The 26,199-nt window shown below is 50.7% G+C and overlaps 1 protein-coding gene across 1 annotated transcript; it reads left to right on the top strand.

The window, feature by feature from the left end:
* The first annotated feature begins 774 nt into the window (after positions 1-774).
* LOC127190706 (sodium/potassium-transporting ATPase subunit alpha-2) lies at positions 775-26,172 on the top strand. The gene is made up of 23 exons (XM_051147884.1): positions 775-930; positions 5,884-5,988; positions 6,191-6,250; positions 8,105-8,308; positions 8,778-8,891; positions 9,162-9,296; positions 10,157-10,274; positions 12,127-12,395; positions 13,151-13,349; positions 13,475-13,584; positions 13,773-13,907; positions 15,142-15,331; positions 15,450-15,625; positions 19,417-19,553; positions 20,044-20,194; positions 20,277-20,445; positions 20,657-20,811; positions 21,154-21,277; positions 21,631-21,776; positions 21,959-22,089; positions 24,265-24,366; positions 24,516-24,607; positions 25,675-26,172. Exons 1-23 carry the CDS (start codon positions 919-921, stop codon positions 25,701-25,703), a joined length of 3,063 nt encoding a protein of 1,020 aa, XP_051003841.1. The 5' UTR covers positions 775-918; the 3' UTR covers positions 25,704-26,172.
* Positions 26,173-26,199: the final 27 nt, after the last annotated feature.

Raw genomic sequence — 26,199 nt, 5'->3', positions numbered from 1 at the left:
CTACAGATCGAGTTCCAGGACAGTCAGGGTTATACAGAGAAACTCTGTCTCAAAAAACAAAACAACAACACCAACAACAAAGTCACTCTAAAGTTGTAAAGTACTTCTATGTCTGAAGTAAGTTTAGGATGTGTTGGGTCAAAGTCACAGCTATCGTGGGGTGTATGCAATCTGAGGGCAACAAGTTGGACACGCGCAGCTCAGAGGTTACTTTTGGGAAGTTTCAGAAAGACTCTCCTCGTCTCCAGACTCTGGTCCCTTGCAAAGAGCTTCAAACTCAGAGCTTCAAACTCAGGAGTCACCTTCAGTTCTCTTTCTTGGTCACAGTGTCCCTGCACCCTCCATATCAGACAGACCAGGCTGTTGCTTTTTTCTGGGAAATCCAATGTGGACCAGGGAGATTCTAACTCTGTCTTATCCACTAAGATTGTGGAATTCTTAAAGCCTCAACTTTCTCACCTGGAAATATAGGCAGTTAGTCTGTAAGATCTCAGGCACCCCAGGACTTGGAGCTGATGGCTCTCTTATGGGGCCGCATCTTCTTCCTCTTGCCACCCCCTCCCCACTCCATTTCCCCTTGCTTCTCTCTGGGTTGTAGTTGCCATGGCATGGGAAAGTGCTGAAGGAAGCTGGGGGGGGGGGGCACACCAAGGGACAAAACAGGACCATCAGCGGGCCAGTTGCTGAAGGGGCGGGAGGGGAGGAGTCCTCAGGGATCCAGTTTCAACAAACGTTTCTTTCCCCGAGAAGGGGAAGGCGGGGGTGAGGGGGAGAGGGACCTATTTAAAGCTACCCTGTTGCTCAGGCTGTCTCTGTCTGTCTGCCAGGGTCTCCAGCTGCCCCAGACAGGCGGTGTGGTCTTGGGATCCTCCTGGTGACCTTTCGAGCCTAGGTCCCCCTCAGCCACTCTGCCCCAAGATGGGTCGTGGGGTGAGTATCCCCCCCAAATCAGGGGCCACTCTCTGGAGGGTGAGGGAGATGACGATGATGACGAAGGACCGGACGAAGTAGAAATGGGATGTGGAGGGAGGTTGCCAGACGCTGACTGAGTGGGATGGTTTGAACTTGGAACTAGTCTCCCAGCTGCACATGAATGTGGATTCCACAGTGCTCAGGCGCCCATGTACTGCCCTATTCTGCGGCCACCCTGCCCTCCTCCACTCCCACAACTATCCCAGAAGCTATCCAAGTGCCCTTCGAGATCTCCCTGCACTCCACCTCTCATCTCCCTCCTCTCTCACTACAGCTCCTAGCCTCCTAGCTGAAGGGACGTTTGGCACTGTTAGTTCTACCCTTGTCCCCCCACGCCGCCCCTCCCCCCCACACCGCTACCGCCACCACCACCTTGTTACCCACTGAAAATATCTATTCCTCTGAGATCCTTGCCTCAGAGCACAGAGGCAAGCCTGGGGTTAGAAAGGAGGGGTGCAACACCCCACTCCCAGAGCCGCTAAGCAGTTTGTAGCACCAGCTCCCAGAGCTAGGCATGCCAGACAGGGAGGGAGAGCAGGGATGTATCCCTAAGCTCTCACCCCAACACCCCTCCAGATGTCCCCAGCAACACTGTCCTCGGCTCTGGGCCATAGGCTTTGGGGGCCTTTCCAAAGGCTGGTGAGAACTGCCCCTGCCCATGGTGCTCTGACGCAATGGATTTGCCAGGGAAAAGATTAACAGCCATGTCTGGGCGAGCAAGGACAAGGCTTCCAATTCTTGGAAATGGAATTCCCATATGAAGAAAAGTGACCCGGTCTCTTTATATTCTGTGCTTGGCAGCTATCCTTTGACAAGCCATTGCAAAATGTGAGGAAGACAGTGCCACGGGGTGCTGTGGGCCAATTTTGGGGCCCATGAAGGAGTCAGGCAAGGACATGTTATTGCACTAAGCTGAACAGCTGGAAAAACTCTGAGCCTGGACACCACAATTCCAGAGCTAGGGTGGGAACTAAAGAAAAGAGTCCCGAGAGTGCATGCATACATGCCCCCTCCTGTGTGTGTGTGTGCGCGTGTGCGCGCGCGCGCATGCGTGTGCATGAGTGCACCTGAGTGTGTGTGTGTGTACAAGTGTACATGTGTCTACAACTTCATAATAGTGTGCTGGTAGTGGGGCAGGCATTCATGGGTGAACCTACATTGTGTCTCAGCAGATGAATTTGCAAACGAGAGTGCAGGGCACAGATTGGGGGGTAGTGAGAGCTATGAACCCACCCTTGATGGGCAATGGATTTCCCTGAGAAAGAGGTCATAGTCATAGGAAGACACAGTGTCTGGGGACTTTCAGCAGTATGTCAGCATCTCTTGTTCCCCATAAAAAGTACAGGTGCACCTGAGGTACAGAACCTCTGAGAGGCCAGGGCCAATCAAGTCAGGCAAGCCCTACCTCCATCTAAGTGGAAAGAGACCATGCCCTCAAACCCAACCCGCTTGACTATAGGTAGTCGCAGCTCACAAGGTTCTTTCTACTTGAAAATCACTTTGACCTTGATTTCCCCATTTGGACCGTCTCCTCTAGCACTCTTGCTGAGCCCATAACCTGTAGCACCTCTAACCTAGAGGCTGTGAGTGACACTGCTGGCCTGGTCTGTTTGACGTAAAAAGCTGGCTTAAGTCTGGCCGCTCAAGGCTGGGCACTCAGAGCCCTACCTGCCAGGAAAGCTCTGCAAAAACAGTCCCACCCCCGACACTCTACTCGGTGGTCTGCTTGACCTCCACTCCAGCCCATCACCACGCTGCTGTGAAGGGCAGCGTGGGAGTTGGGGGAAGGAATTGCACTGGTGGGAGGAAGCCAAGCCTCCTCCAGAGGCTGAGGTGGGGGGCGGGTGGGGGCAGTGCTGGCTGATTTCCAACTACCCCCACTCTGTCCCAGTCTCTGGCTTTCTCAACAAGAACTCTCTGTTCTCCTTCAGCATTCAAGAACCAAAGAGAGGGACTTGTGCTAGAGGAGGGGAGGGAAGAGCAGAGGGGCAGAGGGGGGGTCCCCGTTTCCTCTTTCTTTCTTCCTTGGGCAGCCACTGGCCCCAAATCTCCGCAGGCTTCTGGCTGTGGAGCCTGAGATTTGTGCCAGGCCGGGGAGGGGGGGTGGCGAAGGGCAGTGTGTCCCAAGCTTTGAACTTAAGGGAGAAGAGAGTGGGAGCTGGGAAAAGAAGGCACCACGCGGAGATCAGCCACCATGCAACATACCAGCACGCAAGAGCCGGCATATTTTCCAGAGACATGTATTTGTTTGTTTGAGACAGTATCTCACCGTGTAGCCCAGGCTAGACCCAAACTTCCAATTCTCCTGCCTCCACCTCCTAAATCGTGAGACTATGGATGTGCATACCACCACTCCCAGTTCCAGAAGCTAATATTTGCTTCTCACTTTCATGTACTTCACTTTATATCCCTGGGCTCTGTTGTTCGGCCTCTAGCCCAAACCTCTCCTCCGTGGTTACCCAGGCTCCTATGTCTTCCTTGAAGATCACTTTCTTGCAGTCAACTCCTTTGTGGTTTCCCAAACCTCTGCTCATCCCTGCCTCACCAAGGATGTTAGTAAGGACAAAGCATTTCAAGTCACCTAATTAGAAGAAGCCTGTTACATCACCTGGGGAAGGGAGAGGTAGTAGTCTTTCAGAGTCCTTGTCACTTCCTTTGGATGGCCACTTTAGTCTCCCCCAAGATGCTTGGCCAGACTGGATTCCTAGATATTTGAAACAGAGGTGGAAGTCTGACGTGTCGGTCACTTTCCCTAAAGGAGCATGTCTAAGCAGCACAGCCTCTGAGAGCACATCTCCTTCTAGCTCATGGTACCCTGAAACAAGTGTTCACCTTGTATTGCGTGTCCCATGCCCACACTGTCTCCTGACTTCACTAGACAGAACTCTGTACTCAAGGCGCTAAGTTTATGATTTTTTTTTTCTTATGATCACAGCATCTGTCATGTTCTCCAGATCTCGCTAACTCTGATGAGTGAACATACGTCATCCTGGAGCGCTGAGGAGCTAGAGCCCCACAGCCACATGCTAGCCAAATGGCAGACCCACAATGCTATACAGGATATACATTTGCCAGAACCCACAGGATATACCCTGCTAGAATGTCAGCTGTGGCCCCTGGGAGATAGTGACGAAACAACCTACTGCTCTAATAATGTGGGATGCTGACAGGGAAGGAGGGTGTCTGTGTGGAGGTAGAAGAGTCATGAGAACTACCTCTATTTTCCACTCTCCTTTGCAGCCAGCCCATTCAAAACAAAAACACCCTTCAAATGCATTATCTTGAAAAACGAAATAAACAAACCAAAACCCGCAGGGGCTATGGTTTCTACCAGGTATTTATTCTTTATGGAGAACACATAACCATAGCATGGAAAAACCCACTCCTAAAAAGCTCAGTGAAGCCTCTAGGATCCATAGGAGAGCCGGAGGGACCAGGCAGAAATTTAGCTACCCGCTCTGTCCTGAAGGAGGTGAAGAGATGTTGGTGGAGCCTGTTGGAAGGACCCTGCTGTTTGAGGTTGCAGCCCTCCTAGACTGGATAGCCATCCTGAGCTTAGTGTTCCATAGAGGACTCCCTCCTACCAGCAGGGCCTCCTACTCTCTGCTTGACTCCATCTGGAGAGTGTCTTTAGGCATAGATGCCTGTAACCACGTTTGGTAGATGGTTTGTGACACAGCTCTCTGCTAGCTCTCCCCTCCCTGTGCCGATAGGATAATTAGGTACAGTGTCCCCGTCCATATGATAGGAGAATGCTTCCAAATGCAAACCAAGCATCCTTAAAGTACCTGGCTTCAACCACTTACGTACACCTATCCTGGAAGGCCCCTACTCACTCCCCAAGGAATATATATATAGCCTTTGTTCTCCCTGAAGTGGTTCCCGGACTGGTCATTCTCCATCGTCCTAATCTTCCAAGCTCTGCGCCTTGCTTTCTGCTCCTTCTGCCTCTGTAGGCTGGTGGCCACAGCCCCCCAAGAAAGAGGAGAAGCACACAGAGGGCAGGATTTTGCATACTGTCCATAACCCGTAGGCCTTTTCCCAGCCCCCCACTTAGCCCATTGCTAAGGTGGTCTCCATTTGAACGAAGACTTCCCATCCTCCCCACCAGGAAGCTCCTATGAGACTCTGAAAACCTAAAGTGGCTCTGAAGATTCTGAAGAGAAGAGCGGTGGGGGGGGGGGTATGAGAGGGAGTAGGGGGGGCTTGGGGGGGAGCTCATAAGATCACTATTACAAACACCCAGCTGACCTGCACAGACGGCCTAAGACTGACCCTGACTTACGTGACTTTAAACTTTCACATACATTTCTTGACAAAGGGAACTCAGTTGTGCTTTGGGGTTTCAAGTTCTGTGAGTTGCCCTTGTCTATTCTCAGGCAAGCCTGCCCAAGCAGGCGCTGAAGGCTCTGAGCATACCCTGGGCTCCCACTGGATAGACATACTTGAACCCATCGCTCCTAGCTTCTCTCGGTCCATCACCCCTACCATTCCACTGCCACCACCAACCCCTCTTCTCCTCTTGGCTTCCAAGGACTACACAGCACCCCTCTCTGAACAAGGCAAAGACATTCCTGTAGGATACCCTGCCCATCAACACAATCCCTGCCCACTTTCGGAATTCTTTCAAATCACATAGGATGGTGTTTTTCCAGTGTGTGTGTGTGTGTGTGTGTGTGTGTGTGTGTGTGTGTGTTTTCTCCTTCATCTAGCAAAGTCCCAGATCACCCAGTAAACAGATAAAGCTCAAATGTTGGGTCCTGTCAGCTCTGCCAGTGAGAGTCTGAGCCCTTCCATTCTCTTCTGCCACCACCCTGCTTCCAGTGAGGGGACATCCTTGACCTTGACGGCTGGTGAGAACAGGTTCCAGCCAGTCTCTCTGATGACCTGGGCCTTCCCTTCCTTTTGCAGGCAGGGCGTGAGTACTCGCCTGCCGCCACCACCGCGGAGAATGGGGGTGGCAAGAAGAAACAGAAGGAGAAGGAGCTTGATGAGCTGAAGAAGGAGGTTGCCATGGTAAGGACCACAGTGCTTTCACCAGGGCCAGGAGGAACAGCTGTGCTCTGGCAGTCATGCACCAACAGCCACGGGCATCCAAAGAAGCTTTTTACGCAGGCCCATGTCTCCCCTACCAACCCACCCCCCCCCCACTTAACCCTGTGCCCCAAAGTGTGATCAGTCTCCTTTTCCAAAATGCCTCCATTTCCCCTTTGTCCAGGATGACCACAAGCTGTCCTTGGATGAGCTGGGCCGAAAATATCAAGTGGATCTGTCCAAGGTGAGTGGAGCCGTGAGGTGGGAGAGCCTCCAAACGGAAACACAGTGCTCTTTGCAAGTGAGAGAAGCTGGCCAGAGGTGAGAGACTTATCTAAGCCTGAAATAGACTTTGGACCCCTGACTCCCCCCTCCTTCCCTGTGTAACTGGAAGCTAGAATTCCTTAGAACCCTAGGCCCAGATCCGGGGCAAGGCTCTGTGCTCCGCTTCAACAACTGCTCTCAGAAATGATGGATGTGGACCAGCAAGGTGACTCATCCCGTTGTTATAGTGCTTGCTGGCTCCTGCTACATCAGTGGCTCCATAGTAAGATGTGGTGTGGACATTTCTCTAATCCTCAGGCATTGTCAGGTGTTGTCGGCCTGTTTTTTAAAGCAAGGAATGTCAGGAAGAGAGGGTTATTTGCTGGATTTGTAGCCAGGCCCATGTTCCTCACTTAATCCTGTGCTCCGAAGTGTGCCCAACCTTCTTTCTCCATTTCCCCTTCCCCAGGGTGACCATGAGCTGTCCTCGGATGAGCTGGATTATACAAACAAAGACAAGCCACAGTCAAACCACCAGGCTTGTCATTTAGAATTATTTTAAATTGTTCCTCAGAGCTTGGGGCACTAGCACATACCTGTGATCGCAGCTGTTTAGGAGATTGAGGCAGGGAGATTGTAAATTCAAGGCCAGAGCAGACAACTTAGAGTCCCTGCCACAAAATCAAATCAATTAGAGCTGCATAGCTTGTGTGATGCCTTCAATTCAATCTTTAGTTCAAAAAAAAAAAAATCTTCCAAATGCTCATAAGTTCTAGCACTTAGGAGGCTAAAGCAGAAAGAACATTTGAGCCCAAGAGTTTACAACCATTCTAGATAAAATACTGAGATGCTGGCTCAAACAAATGAAAACACTGTTAAAGCCAGCCACAAGTTCAAGGCCAGCTTGGGCTATATAGCAACGTCCAAGCTAGAACAATACCCTGTCTTAAGGGAAAAAAGAAAGACAAAAAATTTAATGTGTCAATACCCCTGGCCCACCCCTTTATGTCACTTCCTAAACTGTTACGCTCCCGGTCTTTAACCTTACTTTGTTTTCAATGACAGGTTTTCCACTCTCTGGCATCAAAGTGTATTTATTACTGTGCAGGTTTTTTTCTTTAAACTGTCAGTGGGAACTTTGTTGATCTGGCTCATCTCTAGATCCTTCCAGTGTCACGCATGTAGCTGGAGCTCAACATTCATGTATAAAGTATGTGAACGGATGACATGAAGATCAGTAACAAGCAGGTCCTGCTCCAAGTCAGTGCAAATTTTTCAAAACAAACAAAAAACCCATAAAGACAGAATTCCAGTGCAGTGTAGCAAGCACCAGTCTAGAATCAAGCGTGGGGGACTACCTGGGTCCAGAAAGAGGCCTGTAGTCTAGCCTGGGGCCTTAAGAGTAGAGATCCTGGCTAGGCTTTCTTTGGAAAGAGATAGATGATTGCTTAAATCACATGACACTAAGAAGGGTCAAAGCGGTGGGGCTTTCCGGGGAGCCCTGGAGAAAGGAAGCATCTGCAGGAAGAGAGGAGGGTGGTCAGGCAAACAATCTTTCCTGTGTGCTTATGCATGCCGGCCCAACAAAAACAGGTTTCAACCCAAGAATAACCAGAGGCGGAGTCACAGCCAGACGGTCCTTTCTAGTCTTCAAGGTCCAAGTCCCATTATAGATACCAGTTTCTCTGTGTGGTCCCTCCTGGTGTTCCCACACCTTCCAACCAAAGGAGATCTTCCTCCCTCCAGCTGGACATTCGTCTCCGAGATGCCGAGAGGTGTGGTGAGGGTCGGGTGTGTCTCACACACCCACTTCTACATCTTTTCTCATCCCTAGGGCCTCACCAACCAGCGAGCGCAGGACATTCTGGCTAGGGATGGACCCAACGCCCTTACTCCCCCACCCACGACACCTGAGTGGGTCAAGTTCTGCCGTCAGCTTTTCGGGGGCTTCTCCATCCTGCTGTGGATTGGGGCACTCCTCTGCTTCTTGGCCTATGGTATCCTGGCTGCCATGGAGGACGAACCATCTAATGATAATGTGAGCCGCGCACACACACGATACCCTGGTCTAACTCATGGCTCTGCCATCCAACTCTCAACCCCAAATGGGGGTTCAGGGGGAAGGTTCAGGGGACACGATCACAGTCCCGGGACCTCAGGCTGAAGAGAGGTGAGGCTGCTGTACATAACCGTGAAGCACCCTCCAACACATGCAGTCAGCAATGAGTGATACAGTCCTTCCGTACTTCTTCCACCTGGGTCTTCACTCCTAGAAAATCCTGAGCCATAGGAACTCTTTCCGTTTCCCCTTCCATGCCAGGAGTGTGGGTTAGAAGGCTGGAGGGGGTAGGCGCTTGGAGAGAAAGATGTCTTACTACCATTCTCACGCCTGGGCTCAGAGGAAGACTAGGGGTCCCACATAAGATGACTGTGGGTGCTCATCCCAAGTGATACCCACCCCTCAAGGTGAGAAATGGCACGCCCTTCAGACTCTCTCTCCTTACCAGTTATATCTAGGTATCGTGCTGGCAGCTGTTGTCATTGTCACCGGCTGCTTCTCCTACTACCAAGAAGCCAAAAGCTCCAAGATCATGGACTCCTTCAAGAACATGGTGCCTCAGGTAGATGGCCAGGACTGGTTCCATCCAGCTTGGGGCATAAGGTTTCAGAGATGGTCCACCTCCTTCTGTCTTGTGGTCTGAGGTGGAAGAAAGATGGGCAGAAAACTCACTTCCGGCTCTCCACGCCAGAACCCAGTTGTGTTGCTGAAGGCGTTGAGGGTGGGGGGGAGGGGGATGGGGGGTTCTTCTCCTCCTTTGGAGGGAGAGCAACAGAATGGAGAGCAAAGGTAGAAACAACCATTTCATGAGGGGCTCTCGGCCTTTCCACAGCAAGCGCTGGTCATCCGGGAGGGAGAGAAGATGCAGATCAATGCGGAGGAGGTGGTGGTAGGAGACCTGGTAGAAGTGAAGGGTGGAGACCGTGTCCCTGCTGACCTCCGGATAATCTCTTCTCATGGTTGCAAGGTGAGGCGGTCACACCTGGAGCAAGTGAGTCTGTACAGAGTCAAGAGAGGGCCTCTTGAAAGTTTAAAAGTTAAGAAACCCAATTGCAAGGCCTCTCCTGTACCTCCCCGTAAAACCTCCTTCCTGTATATGATGGCAACATGCTGCCTCTGTGTGTCTGTGAGTTAGGAATACACTGTGCCCTGGGAGTTCTTCGATTGAGCCACTTTATAGTTGTTGTATACTGAATACTGTTTACACCACAGACGCCTTACATACACTGTCTAATTTCACTCTGAAAGATTCCAGGCCAGCCTGGGGCTACAGAGAGCCCTGCATAATAAATAAAATTTTAACGTAAGAGAGGTGAAGAAACTGGGTGTGGCAGGTCACGTCTGTAATCTTAGCACTCTGAAAGTGGAGGGTGGAAGTAGGAGGATGAGGAGTTCAAGGTCACCCCAGCCTGGCTACCTAGAGAGGGTGACTGGAAAAAAAAAATGATGTAATTATAAAGGCTGCTATCTGTTGTAGCCTGATGTATTCCAGGAGGTAGCATTGCCATATGCTGCTTTGGTGGTACCTCTGGGCTTGTGCGATACAATGATCCTGCTAAGCTTCCCCACTTGACAGGTGAACACACGGAGGCCTTGTGGGTGATGTAAATAACCCAAAGACACATAAAAGTCAGGAAGAGTCGGTCATCCAACCCAAAGCCAGAGCAAGCTGAGTAAGGCCATAAATATGTGATGAGGGCAAGTATAATTTTGTCCTTCTTGTCATGAAGATTGAGGGTAGCTGGATCTGGCTCAGGAGACAGCTGTGTGCGCACAGTGCTGCTTGCCGGCGCTGCCGGTTTAACCGCTACACCCCTTCCTCCTCAGGTGGATAACTCATCCCTAACAGGGGAGTCGGAGCCCCAGACCCGTTCCCCTGAGTTCACCCATGAGAACCCCCTGGAGACCCGCAATATCTGTTTCTTCTCTACCAACTGCGTGGAAGGTGAGAAGCAAGCATCTCAAGAAAGCTCGTCAGCCCAGCCACAGGCAGGGAAAGGTCTGACTTCTGAAACTAGTAAAAGCTCTGCATATAATGGGCTCTGAGGGAACAGGGCCCTGAATGTTGCAGAAAGAGTCATCTCCAGAGAGCACGCCACTGGCCAAGGGCAGACGGACTCTGTTGAAAGTCACCTCTCTACAGGAAGCTCTCTGTTCTGTCCATCCCCAGACGGAAAGCCTTCCGTAGAACTTTCCGACGATGAGTCAAGATGCCACCCTTAGGAGTGTGGGCAGCAAGTGAGGTCTTCTAGGCCTGTGGTTCTGGACCGGCCACTTCCTTTCTCAGCTCTTGATTAGAAATCGGAGACTCGATCTGGGTCAAGAAAAGTTTCAGGTGAAAATTCACGTTCTCCTTCCAGCTGTATCACCCACACAGGCCGTGCTGGGAAGGAATCCCTCAAAGTGTGCCGTCTGCCCTGGCTCTTCCTCCTCAGATCATCTAGCGATGAACACCGGTGGCAGATGGGAGCTCTAGGAGCTGTCACCACCTGAGGACAGGGCCTAAGCACAAACTGCAACCTGTACCCTCTCTGGTCAAGCCAGTGAGCTCTCAGGATGACTCCGGGAATAAATCTAGGGGCCAGAGATGGTAGGAGAGAGAGATTTACCTAGACCACAGACCTCTCACCTGGTGGTAAAGAATACTTTCCTGCGTCCCGACACACACCTCTCCTTCCCTGATACTCCTTCTCCTCCATAGCTTGGTTCCTTGGGCTCGATTCCCACCTTCAGCAAATTGGAATTAAATACAAATCAACTACACATTACATGTCCTAAATTTTTAATGCACTGAGATTCCGATTTATCATTCGTTTCCCATAACTGAATGTATTTGAAAGGTCAGATAAGGTGTCCTTACTGCTTAGGCAGCAGCTAGCTCTGGAGAGCAGGCAGGAAATGGGTGGAAGTCACATTTGTTGCTTGTCTCCTTTGTGACAGACAGGCGCTGGTCAAAGTGCTTCGCACACTTCTCTCCATCTGACTCCCGACACCCAGGCAGGAGTTCAAACAGGCATTCGAACCCAGATTTGTCTGACTTCCACCTGCATGCTATTCCCACAGTACCGTCCTTCCTTTCCCAAAGACTCCTGTGATGTCACATAGTTTAGGTAAATCACAAGATTACCACACTTCCTTTATACCTCACTGGGAAGATCTTGTTTTTTTTTTAATTAAAAAAAAATCTTTCATAATTATAAGTGTGTGTGTGTGTGTGTGTGTGTGTGTGTGTGTGTGTGTGTGAAAGTGAGAACACTCATGCCACAGTGCACATGGGGAGAACTTGCACAATTTGGTTCTCTCCTTCTAGGCTGTAGGGATCCAAGGTTCTAGGGTTCTAACGATCCAACTTAGGTCACCAAGATTGGCAGGTAATGCTCTTACACACTGAACCATCTTACTAGCCCAAGAAAATCTTAAGACTAAATCAAGAAGCAACAACCTGAACAACAAAAACAACAACAAAAAATCAATAAGTACTTCACTTCAGTTTATGCTTTTGAAAAATACCTAGTATCCTAAGATCGATTTGCTAAAATGTTGTGGGCAATTTTTTAATTTCATTTATTGACTCTCTTCAATTTGAGCTTTAGTATTACTTGCAAGATGTCTTCTGGGGCCCAAATCTAAAAGAAAATAATTTGCTATTGTATTAGATCTAAGGTTAGTGATCTATGCAGGGAGGTAAGCCCAGTTTGCTAAACATAGCCTCAAGGATCTGACACTTTGGCTTATTTACTTGGTGATGATTTTGTTGGAGCCAGGGCACTGATTCCCCGCCCTTTCCTCTTTCGCAGGCACTGCCAGGGGCATTGTGATTGCCACAGGTGACAGGACAGTGATGGGCCGCATAGCCACTCTTGCCTCTGGCCTCGAGGTGGGACAGACACCCATAGCCATGGAGATTGAGCACTTCATCCAGCTCATCACAGGGGTGGCGGTGTTCCTGGGGGTCTCCTTCTTCGTGCTGTCCCTCATCCTGGGCTATAGCTGGCTGGAAGCGGTCATCTTCCTTATCGGCATCATCGTAGCCAACGTGCCTGAAGGGCTTCTGGCCACTGTCACTGTGAGTGGATCGGGATGCATTGCCACCACAGCCACTGTCCTTGCTTCCCCCAGTTTGGTACACACACGGCTGCTTATTGCTTTTCAGCAGCAATGTTCTTTCCTTCAAGTCCCCGCAGTCACATAGCAGATGCTGCACGCAGAAAACTGTTTAATGCGTGCCTGGGGTTTTAGGTTGGAATTTTTTGGGTTGGGCTGTATCTGAGCATCCAATTTCTCTTTTGGGGTTTGTCGTGGTCATGTTCCCACCATCTGTGAGCTTGTCTCCTGGTGCAGTCTGGGATTTGTCCTGTCTCACTCGCTATAAAGGCTCTTTCAAAGGTCACCAGTGACTAACTAGCAAACCCACTGGCATTTCTCAGCTCCCATCCTTAACTCCGCTGCTGAAACAGATATGTCTGTCCTCCCTCTTGTACTCTGTCCTTCATCAGCCACTGTGATGTGTCGCCACCCTGCTTCTCCTGTCCCTTGTCCTCACAGCTACCCAATGGCTGTCAAGCCACAACCTTTTTGTTGTCCTCAAAGAAACCCCTTTTCTCCCGCAGTCTCTGTTGTCTCTTCTGTGTGGGTGACTCACACGTCTTTTGGGCCTGACCTGGAATCAGATATCTTCAACTTTCTTCTGGGCATTTACCAAAAAGACACCTAGGAATTCATCTGTGTGCCTAAAGTTGAACCGTCTCTGTTTCCTGCTAGGTCTCTTGGACACCTGTCCCTCTAGACTTAGCCCTTTGTCTTCTCCTCTCTGTCCACCAGGTGTGCCTGACACTGACCGCCAAGCGCATGGCTCGGAAGAACTGCCTGGTGAAGAACCTGGAGGCGGTGGAGACGCTGGGCTCCACATCCACCATCTGCTCAGACAAGACGGGCACGCTCACCCAGAACCGCATGACCGTGGCTCACATGTGGTTTGACAACCAGATCCACGAGGCCGACACCACGGAAGATCAATCTGGTGATTGGGTGCTCCACAAAGGGTGATGGGAAATGACAGTCCTGAGGGGCCCTCATAGAAGAGGGGAACCAGGGTGTGAAAACACGCTAGTGGGGAGCCAAGCTTTCTCTCTCATCTCTTCCCAGGGGCCACTTTTGACAAACGGTCCCCCACGTGGACAGCCCTATCTCGGATTGCTGGCCTCTGCAACCGTGCTGTCTTCAAGGCTGGGCAGGAGAATATCTCCGTGTCTAAGGTAGGGGGACAGCCAGTGAGTGCACACTGATGTCTTAGGGGGATGTTTCCAAATGCCCTCGCAGGTGCCCAGCTTCCCCACTCGCATCCTGTAGCTGCCCTGGTGACCTCCACTGACACCCTGTCTCCTCTGTCCTCTTCTCCCTTCCCTCCCCGACTGTGACACTGGACTCTACTTTCTCCTGGCAGAGGGACACGGCTGGTGATGCCTCCGAGTCTGCGCTGCTCAAGTGCATTGAGTTGTCCTGTGGCTCAGTGAGGAAGATGAGGGACAGGAACCCTAAGGTGGCAGAGATTCCCTTCAACTCTACCAACAAATATCAGGTCTGGCTGGGCTGCTGGGACAGAGAGAGATGGGGGGGTGGGGAGCCAGGACACAAAAGTGGGGAGGGTGGGTGAACGGAGATGCCTCAACAGAAAGAAGGAATGGGAGCATCTGAGGAACATGTGTTCTCCCACTCCGTCCTCAATCCCAGGGCAACTGGCTTGGCTACATGTCTGCTTGCCACCATGCTCTAACTGACAAACCTTACTACATGCAACCTGTCACCCTCTCTTCTCTTCCTCCAATAGACGTCCCCCAAGCATCGCCATCCAGATAACGAAAGCAAACTTTCATAACTCTCTTACAGTATCCCTCAGCCTCTAGGCACCAGTTAATGCCAAGAATAGCCGGGTCATTGAGGAACAGGGGATGCTAATGAAAGCTATCCAACCACCAGCACAATGCCTGTCCTAACTGATCTTACTGACCATTTGCTGAATGAATTGGAAGTGACTCTCAGATTTTAAGGCTTGGGACACCCTCCACATAGTTTATCCTTTGTTGACAATCTTTTGTTTTGCTTTTTGTTTTGTTTTGTTTTGTTTCAAGACAGGGTTTCTCTGACCTTGGGTGTCCTGGGCTCACTTTGTAGACCAGGTTGGCCTTGAACTCACAGTGATTTGCCTGCCTCTGCCACCCAAGTGCTGGGATTAAAGGTGTGTACCACCACGCCCAGCTTGTTGACAATTTTTGATGGATTAGAATTATGTTACATTTTTTAAGTTTTTTTTTTTAGTTTTTTAAAGATTTATTTATTATTTATAAGGTATTCTGTGTACATGTGTGCTTGCATGCCAGAAGAGGGCACCACATCTCATTACAGATGGTTGTGAGTCACCATGTGGTTGCTGGGAATTGAACTCAGGACCTTTGGAAGAACAGCCAGGTCTCTTAACCTCTGAGTCATCTCTCCAGCCCCAAGATTTATTTATTTATTTATTTATTTATTTATTTATTGTGTATACAGAGCTCTGCCTGCATGTACACCCGCAGGCCAGAAGAGGGCAACAGGTCACATTCTAGATGGGTGTGAGCCACCATGTGGGTGCTAGGAATTGAACTTAGGACCTCTGGAGGAGCAGTCAGCACTCTTAACCTCAGCCATCTTTCCAGCCCTAGAGTTATATTATTAAGGAAGGTTTCCTCCCCAGCAGCTGCTATCGGACCCTGTGCTAAGCAAAAGAGCCACCAAGATTGTATGGCTCCTTCTGTAACTGCCTTTCCCCTCACCAGCTGTCCATCCATGAGAGAGAAGACAGCCCCCAGAGCCATGTGTTAGTGATGAAAGGAGCCCCAGAGCGCATCCTGGACCGATGCTCCACCATCCTGGTACAGGGCAAGGAGATCCCTCTCGACAAGGAGATGCAGGACGCCTTTCAAAATGCCTACATGGAGCTGGGAGGACTCGGGGAACGTGTGCTGGGTGAGCAGGCCTAGGAATGCGGTTCCTGAGCCTTGGCAGTGTCTCTAGCAGGAGCGTCTCTGGAGGCAACTAGACAGCCACCCTGCTGCTCTGACTCCTCCCTCCTGCTCCTCCCCAGGCTTCTGTCAGCTGAACCTGCCTTCTGGAAAGTTTCCTCGGGGCTTCAAGTTTGACACGGATGAGCTGAACTTTCCCACAGAGAAGCTCTGCTTTGTGGGGCTCATGTCTATGATTGATCCACCCCGAGCAGCTGTGCCAGATGCTGTGGGCAAGTGCCGCAGTGCAGGCATCAAGGTACTGGCCTCCTTCCCACCCGAGACCCCTGACCTTGCATGCCTGGTGCTAGAGGTTGACTCCAGTGGCTGCTGTCCTGAGGAGACACAGGCTCCTGGCAGCGTCCTCCCCGCTGACACGGAGAAGTTGTCCCCCTGCAGGAGAGGTGCATACCTGACCAGAGCCCTCACCTTTTCTTTTTGCTCTTGCCTATCATCGAGCCCAGCTCACGGCCCTAGCTGTGTGCACCCTTCCCTTCTCATTCCAAGCATCGGTGGGCACGCCTAGTATGGGTACATGGCTATGTGGCTGCTCCACTGCTGCCCAGCCCATCCATTTGGAATGAGAGTAGTAAGCTCTCGTCTATCCCAACGGGCTCACCCCCTGGATTCATCTCTCTCACTCACGACTCCCCTCCTGCCAACAGCAGCCACTTCTCACTGACTGTGTTTACTTGGTTTGTTCTTCATCCAGCAAATATATATATTGCTTATCAACTGTGCATTGGGCACCTGGTCCCTGACATCCTTTTTCTGGTTACCAATTCCTGTTCCATCACTTGCTGCTACTGCTCCCTCCTTCTTCTCCTCTTCCTCCTCCTCCTCCTGAACAATGCAACTCAGCCTGGCTCTGAGGATACAAAGATGAATCTCGGCCACATCTCAAGATCTCTCGGGGGGGGGGGGCAGATGCTTCTAAGCACATCATATAACGGTCGTTGAGTACCTGTTAGTCAATGCCCTAATAATAGGCTATTTTAATGCTTTACATGCACCAGACACTAAGCAGTAAGCAAGGCTGCCTTCTGAGTAAGTGCCCCATATATTCTCAGTTACAGAGAAAGAAACTGAGGCACAACATAGCAAGCCCAAGGCCACATAACTAGTAAGTTGTGAAGTCAGAATTTGAAACTAGGCAGTCTATTTCTTAGCCATCACACCAGGAGACTTGGTGTTGTTCGTGTGTGTGAGTTTTGAGTGCTATAAGCACTCAGTATGGAAAATAGGTGTTATGACCCACCCACCCCCCAACACTGAAAAACAAACACATAGAAACTCAGAGTAGGTAAATAGTTTCCCCAAAATAGAACTGTTGGTAAGAGGTGAACTAGAAGACGAAGCGCAGCTGGCTTGTCTGGGAGCCATGCTCCTTCTGCCCAGTCAGGTGCCTCTCGGCATGATGAGAAATAGCAGAGAGGCTGGGCAAGGACTCTGTGGAAAACCAACTGGGAGCTGTTAATTCTGCTCAGAGAACTAGACAGGGTTTAGCAGAGGGGATGATATTTGACCTGGGCCTTGAAGGCTAAAGAGGATTCAGTAGCCTCTAAAGGAAGAGGAGTCAGGGCAAGAACAGTACGTGCCCGGCTAGGTCCACACTATCGGGAGGTGTGTAGATCAGCAGGGGAGAGATGATGGGGAGCCCTGGGAATTAGGACTGAAACATTGGGTCAAGGCCAGTTGGAAGGATTTCTCTTACATGCCAGACCCGAGCCTTCTCCTGTGTGCCACAGAAGGACACAGATACAGCTTTAAGGCCACTTAATGGAGAATGGGCTGGATTTTGTGAAAGAGCTGAAGTCAGGGAAACAGGGAGACAGATTAAAAGGTGCACGATAGTCCAAGCAAGGGCTGAGGGTCTGAGCAAGACAGTGATAAAGGCAGTGAAGACACATAGTTGCATTTGAGAGGCATTTTGAGAACTTGATGAGCAAGGGCGGGTATGGGGTGCAAAGATATGGCAGAGGACAGCACAGAGTGAGTAGAGAAGGCAGCATTCAAAGAGGAGAGGAGCTGGAGGGTTTCAGCTAGGACCTTAAGCCTGCAGCATTTGTAAGAACAGAGAGACAGACAGACAGACAGACAGAGCGGAGTGGGGGGGTGGGAGACAGAGACAGAAAGAGACCCAGAGAGAGACAGACAAGGGGGAAAGAGAGAGGGAGAGAGAATATGAGCATTAAGAAACAGTTGCAATAGAGTTTAGAGTCTAAGAAAGAAGGTCAGGACTGGAGGTTTAAATCTCATTAGCACACGAGTACAAACTAAATGTTTATTAGAATATTTTACTATATTGCCCAGGAAGCAAACAGGAGTCAAGGAAAGGGTAAAGCAGGAAACCCTTGGCTCACCAACATTTCTGAGGAAGAGGAGGAGGAGAAGCCAGTGCAGGGAGGTTGGGGGGAAGCGCGGGGCATGGGGTGATAGGACGCAGCTAACATTTATTTAGTGTCTACATAAGGCCAGACTGGAACGATGTGGGGCAGCCCCCACCCCCACCCCTGCATTGTGCTGAAGCAGAAAGTTGATTCATCTAAAGTCCAGCGGCTGGTGAAGGTCAATGTTTAAACTTAGGTTCCTGTCCAAAGCCAGTACTTGGGCTCCATTCTGCCACCCCGAGGAAGCTTGAAAGAACATGCAGTGGGGGAGGAGTACCATTGGGGCAGAGATAAAGGAGCCGCAGAAACCAAGAGTGAAGGGTTTCAATAAGTTAGAGAGTTAAGTACAAGAGGTTTGAAGAGACTCTTGCTTTTCAATAGGAGGGTTCTTTGCAGATTGTTTCAGGCTAGTAATATGGGGTGGGAGAAAAGGCAGTGGGGCCTGACGAGGTGTGTCTTGCTTCAGATCTGTGGGACTTCTTCCCACAAGCCCACATATGCAAATCTGTCCTCATCTCGCTGATCACTTTAGGCTGATAATAGCCTCTTCCCAGGCCTACACCCTCTCATCCCACTCCGTCTAGTCTGCAACAGTCAACACCGTTAATTATCCTGGCTAAGGCAAGAATTGCCTTCTTCCCGTACTGTGTGTGGCTGTTGAAAAGCAGATGAGCATGCCTGTACCTGGACACCGTCTCCATCTTAGCCTTACTCTATGCAACTGCCCTGCGGCAGTGGTCACTTGACATGCTTGGAAAATCAAATCTTTGTTCTGGGTTCCTGTGCCCCTCACAAGACTTTGGTCTTCTTAACTGTATTCAAAGGGAGCCGCTAAAGGCTGGTAAGGGGGCTCAGCAGTTAAAAGCACTCTGCTGGCTGTGCTTTCAGAGGACCCACATGGTGACTCACAACCATTCAGGGGGTTAGAAATCCTCTTCTGGCCTCCAAGAGCACCAGGCACATATATGGTACAAGGACAAACAGACAGACAAAGTATGCATACACATGAAATAACAGGAGAAAGAGGAGGAGGAGAAAGAGGGAGGGGGAAGCTGTTAACAGAAGTATCTGGCCCGGCTCTGGCTGCTTCATTTCCCACGTATCCAAACTCCTAAAGAAATCTCCCAGACAGCGCAGGCATGGTAATGTGTGCACATGATCCCAGCATTTAAGAGGCACAGACAAGAGGGCCCTGTGAGTTTGAGGCCACCTCGGGCTGCAGACCTCAAGATCTTATCCCAGAGAGGATCAGGGAGAGAGAGACACACACAGTGAGCGAATGAAAGAGAGAGAGAGAGAGAGAGAGAGAGAGAGAGAGAGAGAGAGAGAGAGAGTCAGAAAGACAGAGTTGGGGAAGAACACAGATCCCTCTGCCAAGGGATCCTTATTAACCTGTCATTTGGCCGTGGATGTTTTTGGCTGATCTCTGCACCCAACACAATTTGCCACTTTCTCTTGTCCTTACCACCAAACACACACACACACACACACACACACACACACACACACACACACACACACACACACACACGCCTCCACTATCCTGGATAGGATTCACCAACCTCAGACATCTAGTAGTCTAACTTTACATAATTTGGGGAAAGGAATGGGGGGGTGGGGACAACACTGATTTCTTTTTCTGTCTTCTCCTTCCTCTCAGGTGATCATGGTGACAGGGGATCACCCTATCACAGCCAAGGCCATTGCCAAAGGCGTGGGCATCATTTCAGAGGGTAATGAGACGGTGGAGGACATAGCAGCCCGGCTCAACATTCCCGTGAGTCAAGTCAATCCCAGGTGAGGCCTTTACAAAGACCCTGCTCCTGGTCAACACATCCTCTCCCACAGAGGCCCCGAGTGTCCCTTGAGGACATCTGGACAGCATCTCTGGGACCCTTAGACTTAGGTATTTTCTTTAACAGCTCAGTGGCCAGTTCCTCAGACAAGCTTGTGTCCAGGCTGTGTCACTGCCGAGCTGTGTCACCTTGGAAACATCTTGCAGTCCTGAGCTTCCATTTTCTCAGTTATGACATTGAGATGCTGTCCACATGGCAGGGTTGCTATAGAGATGGGATATGCCTGGCAAACAGCACTTAGGCTTGGGTGACACAGCACGGGTAGGATGTACTGTTGCCTCCTCAGAGAGAAATAGCAGAACTCAGAGTCACAGAAGCAATAGTGGAGTCCCATCTGACAGAGGAACGAAAGCACACAGGGGGCAGGGAGGCATAGCAGGATCGGCGTCGAGTATGGATAGTCAGCTTCTTCTGCCCCTGCCACCCTCCAGAGAAGCCAAGGCATGTGTTGTGCACGGCTCGGACCTGAAGGACATGACGTCAGAGCAGCTGGATGAGATCCTCAGGGACCACACCGAGATTGTGTTTGCCCGGACCTCCCCTCAGCAGAAGCTCATCATTGTGGAGGGGTGTCAGAGGCAGGTGAGCAAGACAGCAAGAGGCAGAGGCGGGGCCAGACAGACAAGGACTCTGTCCCTGAGCACCACTGGCATCTTCTCCCCAGGGAGCCATCGTGGCAGTGACTGGTGACGGGGTGAACGACTCCCCCGCGCTGAAGAAGGCTGACATCGGCATCGCCATGGGCATCTCTGGCTCTGATGTCTCTAAGCAGGCAGCCGACATGATCCTTCTCGACGACAACTTTGCCTCCATCGTGACAGGCGTGGAGGAGGGTGAGGAGGCTGTGTGGGCTGTGTGACACACCCAGGATGTCTGAAGCCAGACCTTCTGGTTTCTCTGACTCTCTCTCTAAGATTCCATACTGCTTTAGCTTTAAACTTTCCTCATAGAGAAATGAGCAGCCGGGTCAGCCGGCCACAGCTCAGGGGCTAGGGTGGGGAGGGTCCCTCTAATCTCCCTGATGCCCTCAGAACCTCTCCACAGGCCGCCTGATCTTCGACAACTTGAAGAAGTCCATTGCGTACACCCTGACCAGCAACATTCCTGAGATCACGCCTTTCTTGCTGTTCATCATTGCCAACATCCCCCTCCCCCTGGGCACTGTGACCATCCTCTGCATCGACCTGGGCACAGATATGGTGAGGCCAGAGGGCAGAGTCAAGTCAGGTCTGGCAGTCACCTGGAACAGGGGTGGGGTGAGCTACAGATAAAGGAGCTGCTCGGGGCATCTGACCAGAGACCCTGACCAGTAGGCTGCACATCAGCACTGGCCTGGAGGAAAATAGGAGCTTTCTCCCCACCATACTGTGGTACTGGGGATGGAAGCCAAGCGCATGTCACCCCCTCAGCTACGTCCCTGGTGACAACAGGGTCTTAGATGCCGATGCGCTACGTTCTGTTGTCTCATCACGGAACAGTTGCTGCTCTTGTTTCCCAGATCTCCTCAGACTCCTTTTCCTCCCCATGCCCTGTGTACGCAGGTTCCCGCGATCTCATTAGCATACGAAGCAGCCGAGAGTGACATCATGAAGCGGCAGCCACGAAACTCCCAGACAGACAAGCTGGTGAACGAGAGGCTTATCAGCATGGCTTATGGACAGATTGGTGCGCTGAGCCAGGGGCTTGAAGGGATTCCCCCAAAGGCTGCTACTAGTGCCCGAAAGAGAGGAGTGATAGCCAGGAGGCAGAGGCAGGAGGACCTTCGTGAGTTTGAGGCCAGCCTGGTTTACAGAGAGAGAGAGAGAGCTCCAGGACAGCCAAGGCTCTGTTACACAGAGAAACCCTGTCTCAAAAGAACAAAACAAAACAAAACAACAACAAAAAGAGAGGAGTGTAATTTCAGGAAAGAGTCCAGCACCCTGAGAGCTAGAGAGTTCCATCTCTGTCCCTCAAGGGGTGATCCTTTCCTGCCTCTTTCTCTACTCAGATCCTACCTTTTGCTTACAACCCACTTTCAGGCATGATCCAGGCTCTAGGCGGCTTCTTCACCTACTTTGTGATACTGGCAGAAAATGGTTTTCTGCCATCACGGCTGCTGGGAATCCGCCTTGACTGGGATGATCGGACTACCAACGACCTGGAGGACAGCTATGGACAAGAGTGGGTGAGTGGGGCCATGCAAGCTGACACAAAGGACAAGGGGAGGGACTGAAGCCCTGGTGTCAATGGGCCAGGGGCAGCCTAGGGCCAGGTTGTCCATTAAACAACTGCTTAAGGCATGGCGTTTGCCGGTAAGGTCACCCCTTTGTCTCACACCTCACCTCTTTCTGCCTGCCTTCTCCCCAGACCTATGAGCAGCGGAAGGTGGTGGAGTTCACGTGCCACACGGCTTTCTTTGCCAGCATCGTGGTTGTGCAGTGGGCTGACCTCATCATCTGCAAGACCCGTCGCAACTCGGTCTTCCAGCAGGGCATGAAGTGAGCACCTGTCACTAGCAGTACCTACCACCTGGGCAGCGTCCTCCACACATGCTCACCCACTCATACAGGCCAGGATCCCAACACCAGATGGCCTCAATCCCCCCAGGTTGCTGTGGAAGTATCTGGCTGTCATAACTTACCTACATACCTGTAGCCAGGTTTTGAAAGAGACCGGAAATGAGGACAGAACGGCAAGACCCATTCTACTGCGTTCTGGCATTGCTCCTAAAGTAACTTTGCTACGGCGTTCCACCTTCACAGTCATCTTCCTGGTTTTCACCCCTCCTCCTTCTACCCTCTTCCATTCCGTATGTGAATGGCACCTGGCCACATCCTTTGCCCAGTTCTAAATCCAGGGTCAGGGCTCCTGTCCTACGCACCAGCACTTGACAGGTAGCCAGTTGTATCACACTTATCCTGTGGTGCTGCATCTACCCAGGGGCATGTTCAGGCCTTCCTGCAGTGGGGCACCACATGCCTCACTCTAATCGCACAAGAGATCCTCCAGGAGGGGACCACTGCACACTGTGGGTGCAGGAAGTCTCCCAAGGTTAAGTGATAAGGTCATTCAGCTGGTCAGGGTCCTCGGGGCGGGTCTCGCCACCCCACATTGTAGTAGCACACTTGTCATACATCTGTCACCACGCCCATTTGTGCTTTTAACATAGATTGAGGCTGAGAACTGAAGGGGCCAGGCTCCCCCTTTTTTTTCCTACCATAAACAAAGACCAATATTCCCCCAAATAAACTTTGTCCCAGGGAATCTAAGAAATTAGGCACCGTCCTGTACCAGCTACTTAGAAGGCAGCATATGGATGCCACAGGAAGGCAGAGGTGGAACCAGACTGATTAAGCCAGCCCTCTGAGAGGCAGATAAGAAACAGCTTGACCCTGGCTAAGCACAGGAGGGGAGTATTGACACCCACAAGCCACCAGGCCAGAGGCAGTTTCAGGGTACCAGGGCCTCACCTTCTGTCTTTGCACAGGTAAAAGTCTTCAGAGATACCCTCAGCAACATTCCCAAAAGCCATATGAAATCAGGCACTTGCTTGGGAGATCTGCCAGGTTTTCTAGTGGGTCATTCTTAGGCAAACCCCAAGAAGACAGTGGTAGCATGTTAATCCAGTTCTGCCTAGATCCCATGAATAGTTAAAATAAATTTTAATATAGTTATCACTTATTAACAAGTGTAACGTGGGAGACAAAAATCAATCAAAATGTGGATTGGGCAGAAGAGGAGCGATGAGCTACTCTATGTCCTCTTCAGACATCATCTCATGCTTTATGTAACGAAAGAAAACCTGGTTTTCCCCCTTCTTATTATAGAGAGAGATGCAGCATGGGGCCCCAAGAAATTAAGCCTTTCTTTAATCACCCAGAGTCAGGAAGTGGATAAGCTAGTCATAGACATGAGGAGTCTGACTCTAGGAACTGCCCTCAGAACTTTGGTCTGTCCTGCTTTTAAATTCTGACGCAGCAAATATGTCAACCACTTCCTGTGTGGTGACACAGGAGCAATCACTGGCTGGGATACATATCTTGCAAACATCCTTTTCATTCAGTGTCTGTGATGAGCAGCCACCTGGGTCCATAGGAGATGCTGAGAGGTAGAAGGCACCCATGGGCTCTGCCCAGAGGAGCCTTTTAAGACATCCTGCTGGGAAGATGATGTTTTCCCAGCCCATGGACCTGGGACAATAACAATATTATGTGTTGCCCTTGTTGATGACTACACCTCTGACACTGAGTTACATAAGAAATAACTATTTGAGCTGGGGATTGGGGTGGGTGGTGGCGCATGCCTGTAATCCCAGCACTCTGGGAGGCAGAGGCAGGCAGATGTCTGTGAGTTCGAGGCCAGCCTGGTTTACAAAGTGAGTCCAGCCATCACTACACACACACACACACACACACACAGAGAGAGAGAGAGAGAGAGAGAGAGAGAGAGAGAGAGAGAGAGAGAGAGAGAGAGAGAGAGAGAGAGAGAGACGAAGTAAATTATTTTCCCTTTGGTTACATTAAGCATAAGAAGAGGTTTGCCCAGGATCTGGATGAGGATCCCTTCCCTCCCGTTTCTATCTGCCTTCCCTTCCACCTCCAGGGGTGCCCCAGGAGCTCTCCCTCCGGACACCCTCACACAATGCTCCTGCCTTCTTCCCTTTGTCTTTCTAGGAACAAGATCCTGATTTTTGGGCTCCTAGAAGAGACGGCTTTGGCTGCCTTTCTGTCTTACTGCCCGGGTATGGGGGTGGCGCTCCGCATGTACCCACTCAAGTGAGTGTCTCTCCAGGTGGCTGAGGGAGTGGTGGCAACACAGAAATCCTGGTCCCCTTTTGGACCCAGGTTCTGCTTCACTTTAATTCCACCTTTGTGATGCTGTGCCAGCCTCTGAGGCGCCTGACACTTCCCTCTGTTGCTTCCAGGGTCACTTGGTGGTTCTGTGCCTTTCCCTACAGTCTCCTCATCTTCATCTATGATGAAGTCCGAAAGCTCATTCTACGGCGGTATCCTGGAGGTAAGCACTTCCGCTCCGCAGACAGCTCTGGCCTAAGGTCACAGGAGCCCTGCGCATGCGCACCCTGTCCTCTTCTCTTCTGATCCTCTATCCCATGTAGCCTAACAAGGTTCTTCAAAGCCTCCATTTTCCACAGGAACAGTGGTTCTCAGCTGCGACCCTTTAATACAGTTCCTCGTGTTGTGGTGACCCCCCAACCACAAAATTATTTTTGTTGACACATCATAAGTGTAATTTTGCTACTGTTATGAATTGTAATGTGAACATCTGATATACAGGATGTCGATATGTGACCCCTGTGAAAGAGTCATTTGACCCTCAGAGAGGTCATGACCCACAGGTTGAAAAGTGCTGATATAGAGTCACAGACCATCAGACTAGAAGGTCCCTTCAAAGTCATCTAACCACCTCCACATTTGCTTATTTTAAAAGATGCACAGAGGTGATTTATTTGTTTAGGATCGTTAGGCAAGGAATACAGACTGGTGCCAGAACACAGGCCTCCTGTCTGCCACACATCAACCAAGAGATGATTTATTTTCCCTAGAAATATTTTTTGATCATTTGCTGGGTTGACATGGATGGCCTACAAACCACACCCAGTGTTGAATGGCCCAGTATTGTGTGACTGTGTGTGTGTGTGTGTGTGTGTGTATGTGTGTGTGTGTGTGTGTGGTTTTCTAATGGGCCCAGTATCACATAAAATCTGAAATCTGATTTCTAAAAACAAATGTTACGGCTGTCAATCTTCGTAGCCCCAGCGGGAAAGCTGCTTCCTTAGATATGAGTTACCTGAGAGGCCCGGAAGGGAGGCATTTCCAGCATCTGCTGAGGGAATACAAATCTCCCCTGAAGACAGGCTTGTCCCCTCCCCTCCCCCTTTCAAAACATATAGCCCACCCACCAGGCTAGGAGGCAGAATGGTGCCTGCCCCTTCCCTTTGCTCTTCCCCCTCCTCCCCTAGGCTGCTCAGTACCTCTCACCTCAGCAATTTAAGGCCTGGGGCAGGTTGACCTTTTGCCTCCTTCTGTGCTCCTACTGCTACCTTTATCCCATCTCTCTAACAGGCTGGGTGGAGAAGGAGACCTACTACTGAGCTCACTGGAAAAAGGAAGACTGGGAGAGATGGGAAGCCCTGGAGGTGTTGCTGGGGTGGTGAAGGGAAGGGCGAGAGGAGAGGTGGGGGTGGTATTTTTAGGGGGAGATTTGGAAAGACAGAACGAAGCAACTGAGTGAAACTAAGTTGACAGGATTGGACAAATAAACCTGAGGGGACCGCTCCGACTGCTCCATAGGCCCAGCTGTGAACCCTCAAGCTACATATTGGGGTTGTCTCCTCGGAGCCCTCTCATCCCACTCTACCACGCTGTCTGAAGAAGGGGGTTGCCCCAGCCATCCCTCTGTACCAGTCTTTCACTCTCACCTGTGTTGTTCAAACAGACCTACACCCAAAGGTTAATCCTGTCTAATCCTGAAGAAACTTCCTCAGACCACCAAGTGCCCAAGTCTCTGGCTTCATTCCTCTTCCCATGCCTCTTCTTTACCCCCACCCCCTACCTGAATCCTTCCCTTGCTCCTCCCCCTCCCACCTT

Source organism: Acomys russatus, chromosome 6 (assembly GCF_903995435.1).
Source record: "Acomys russatus chromosome 6, mAcoRus1.1, whole genome shotgun sequence".
NCBI lineage: Eukaryota > Metazoa > Chordata > Mammalia > Rodentia > Muridae > Acomys > Acomys russatus.
The sequence above is the reverse complement of the archived record's forward strand: the minus strand, read 5'-3'. Positions and strand labels throughout refer to the sequence as shown.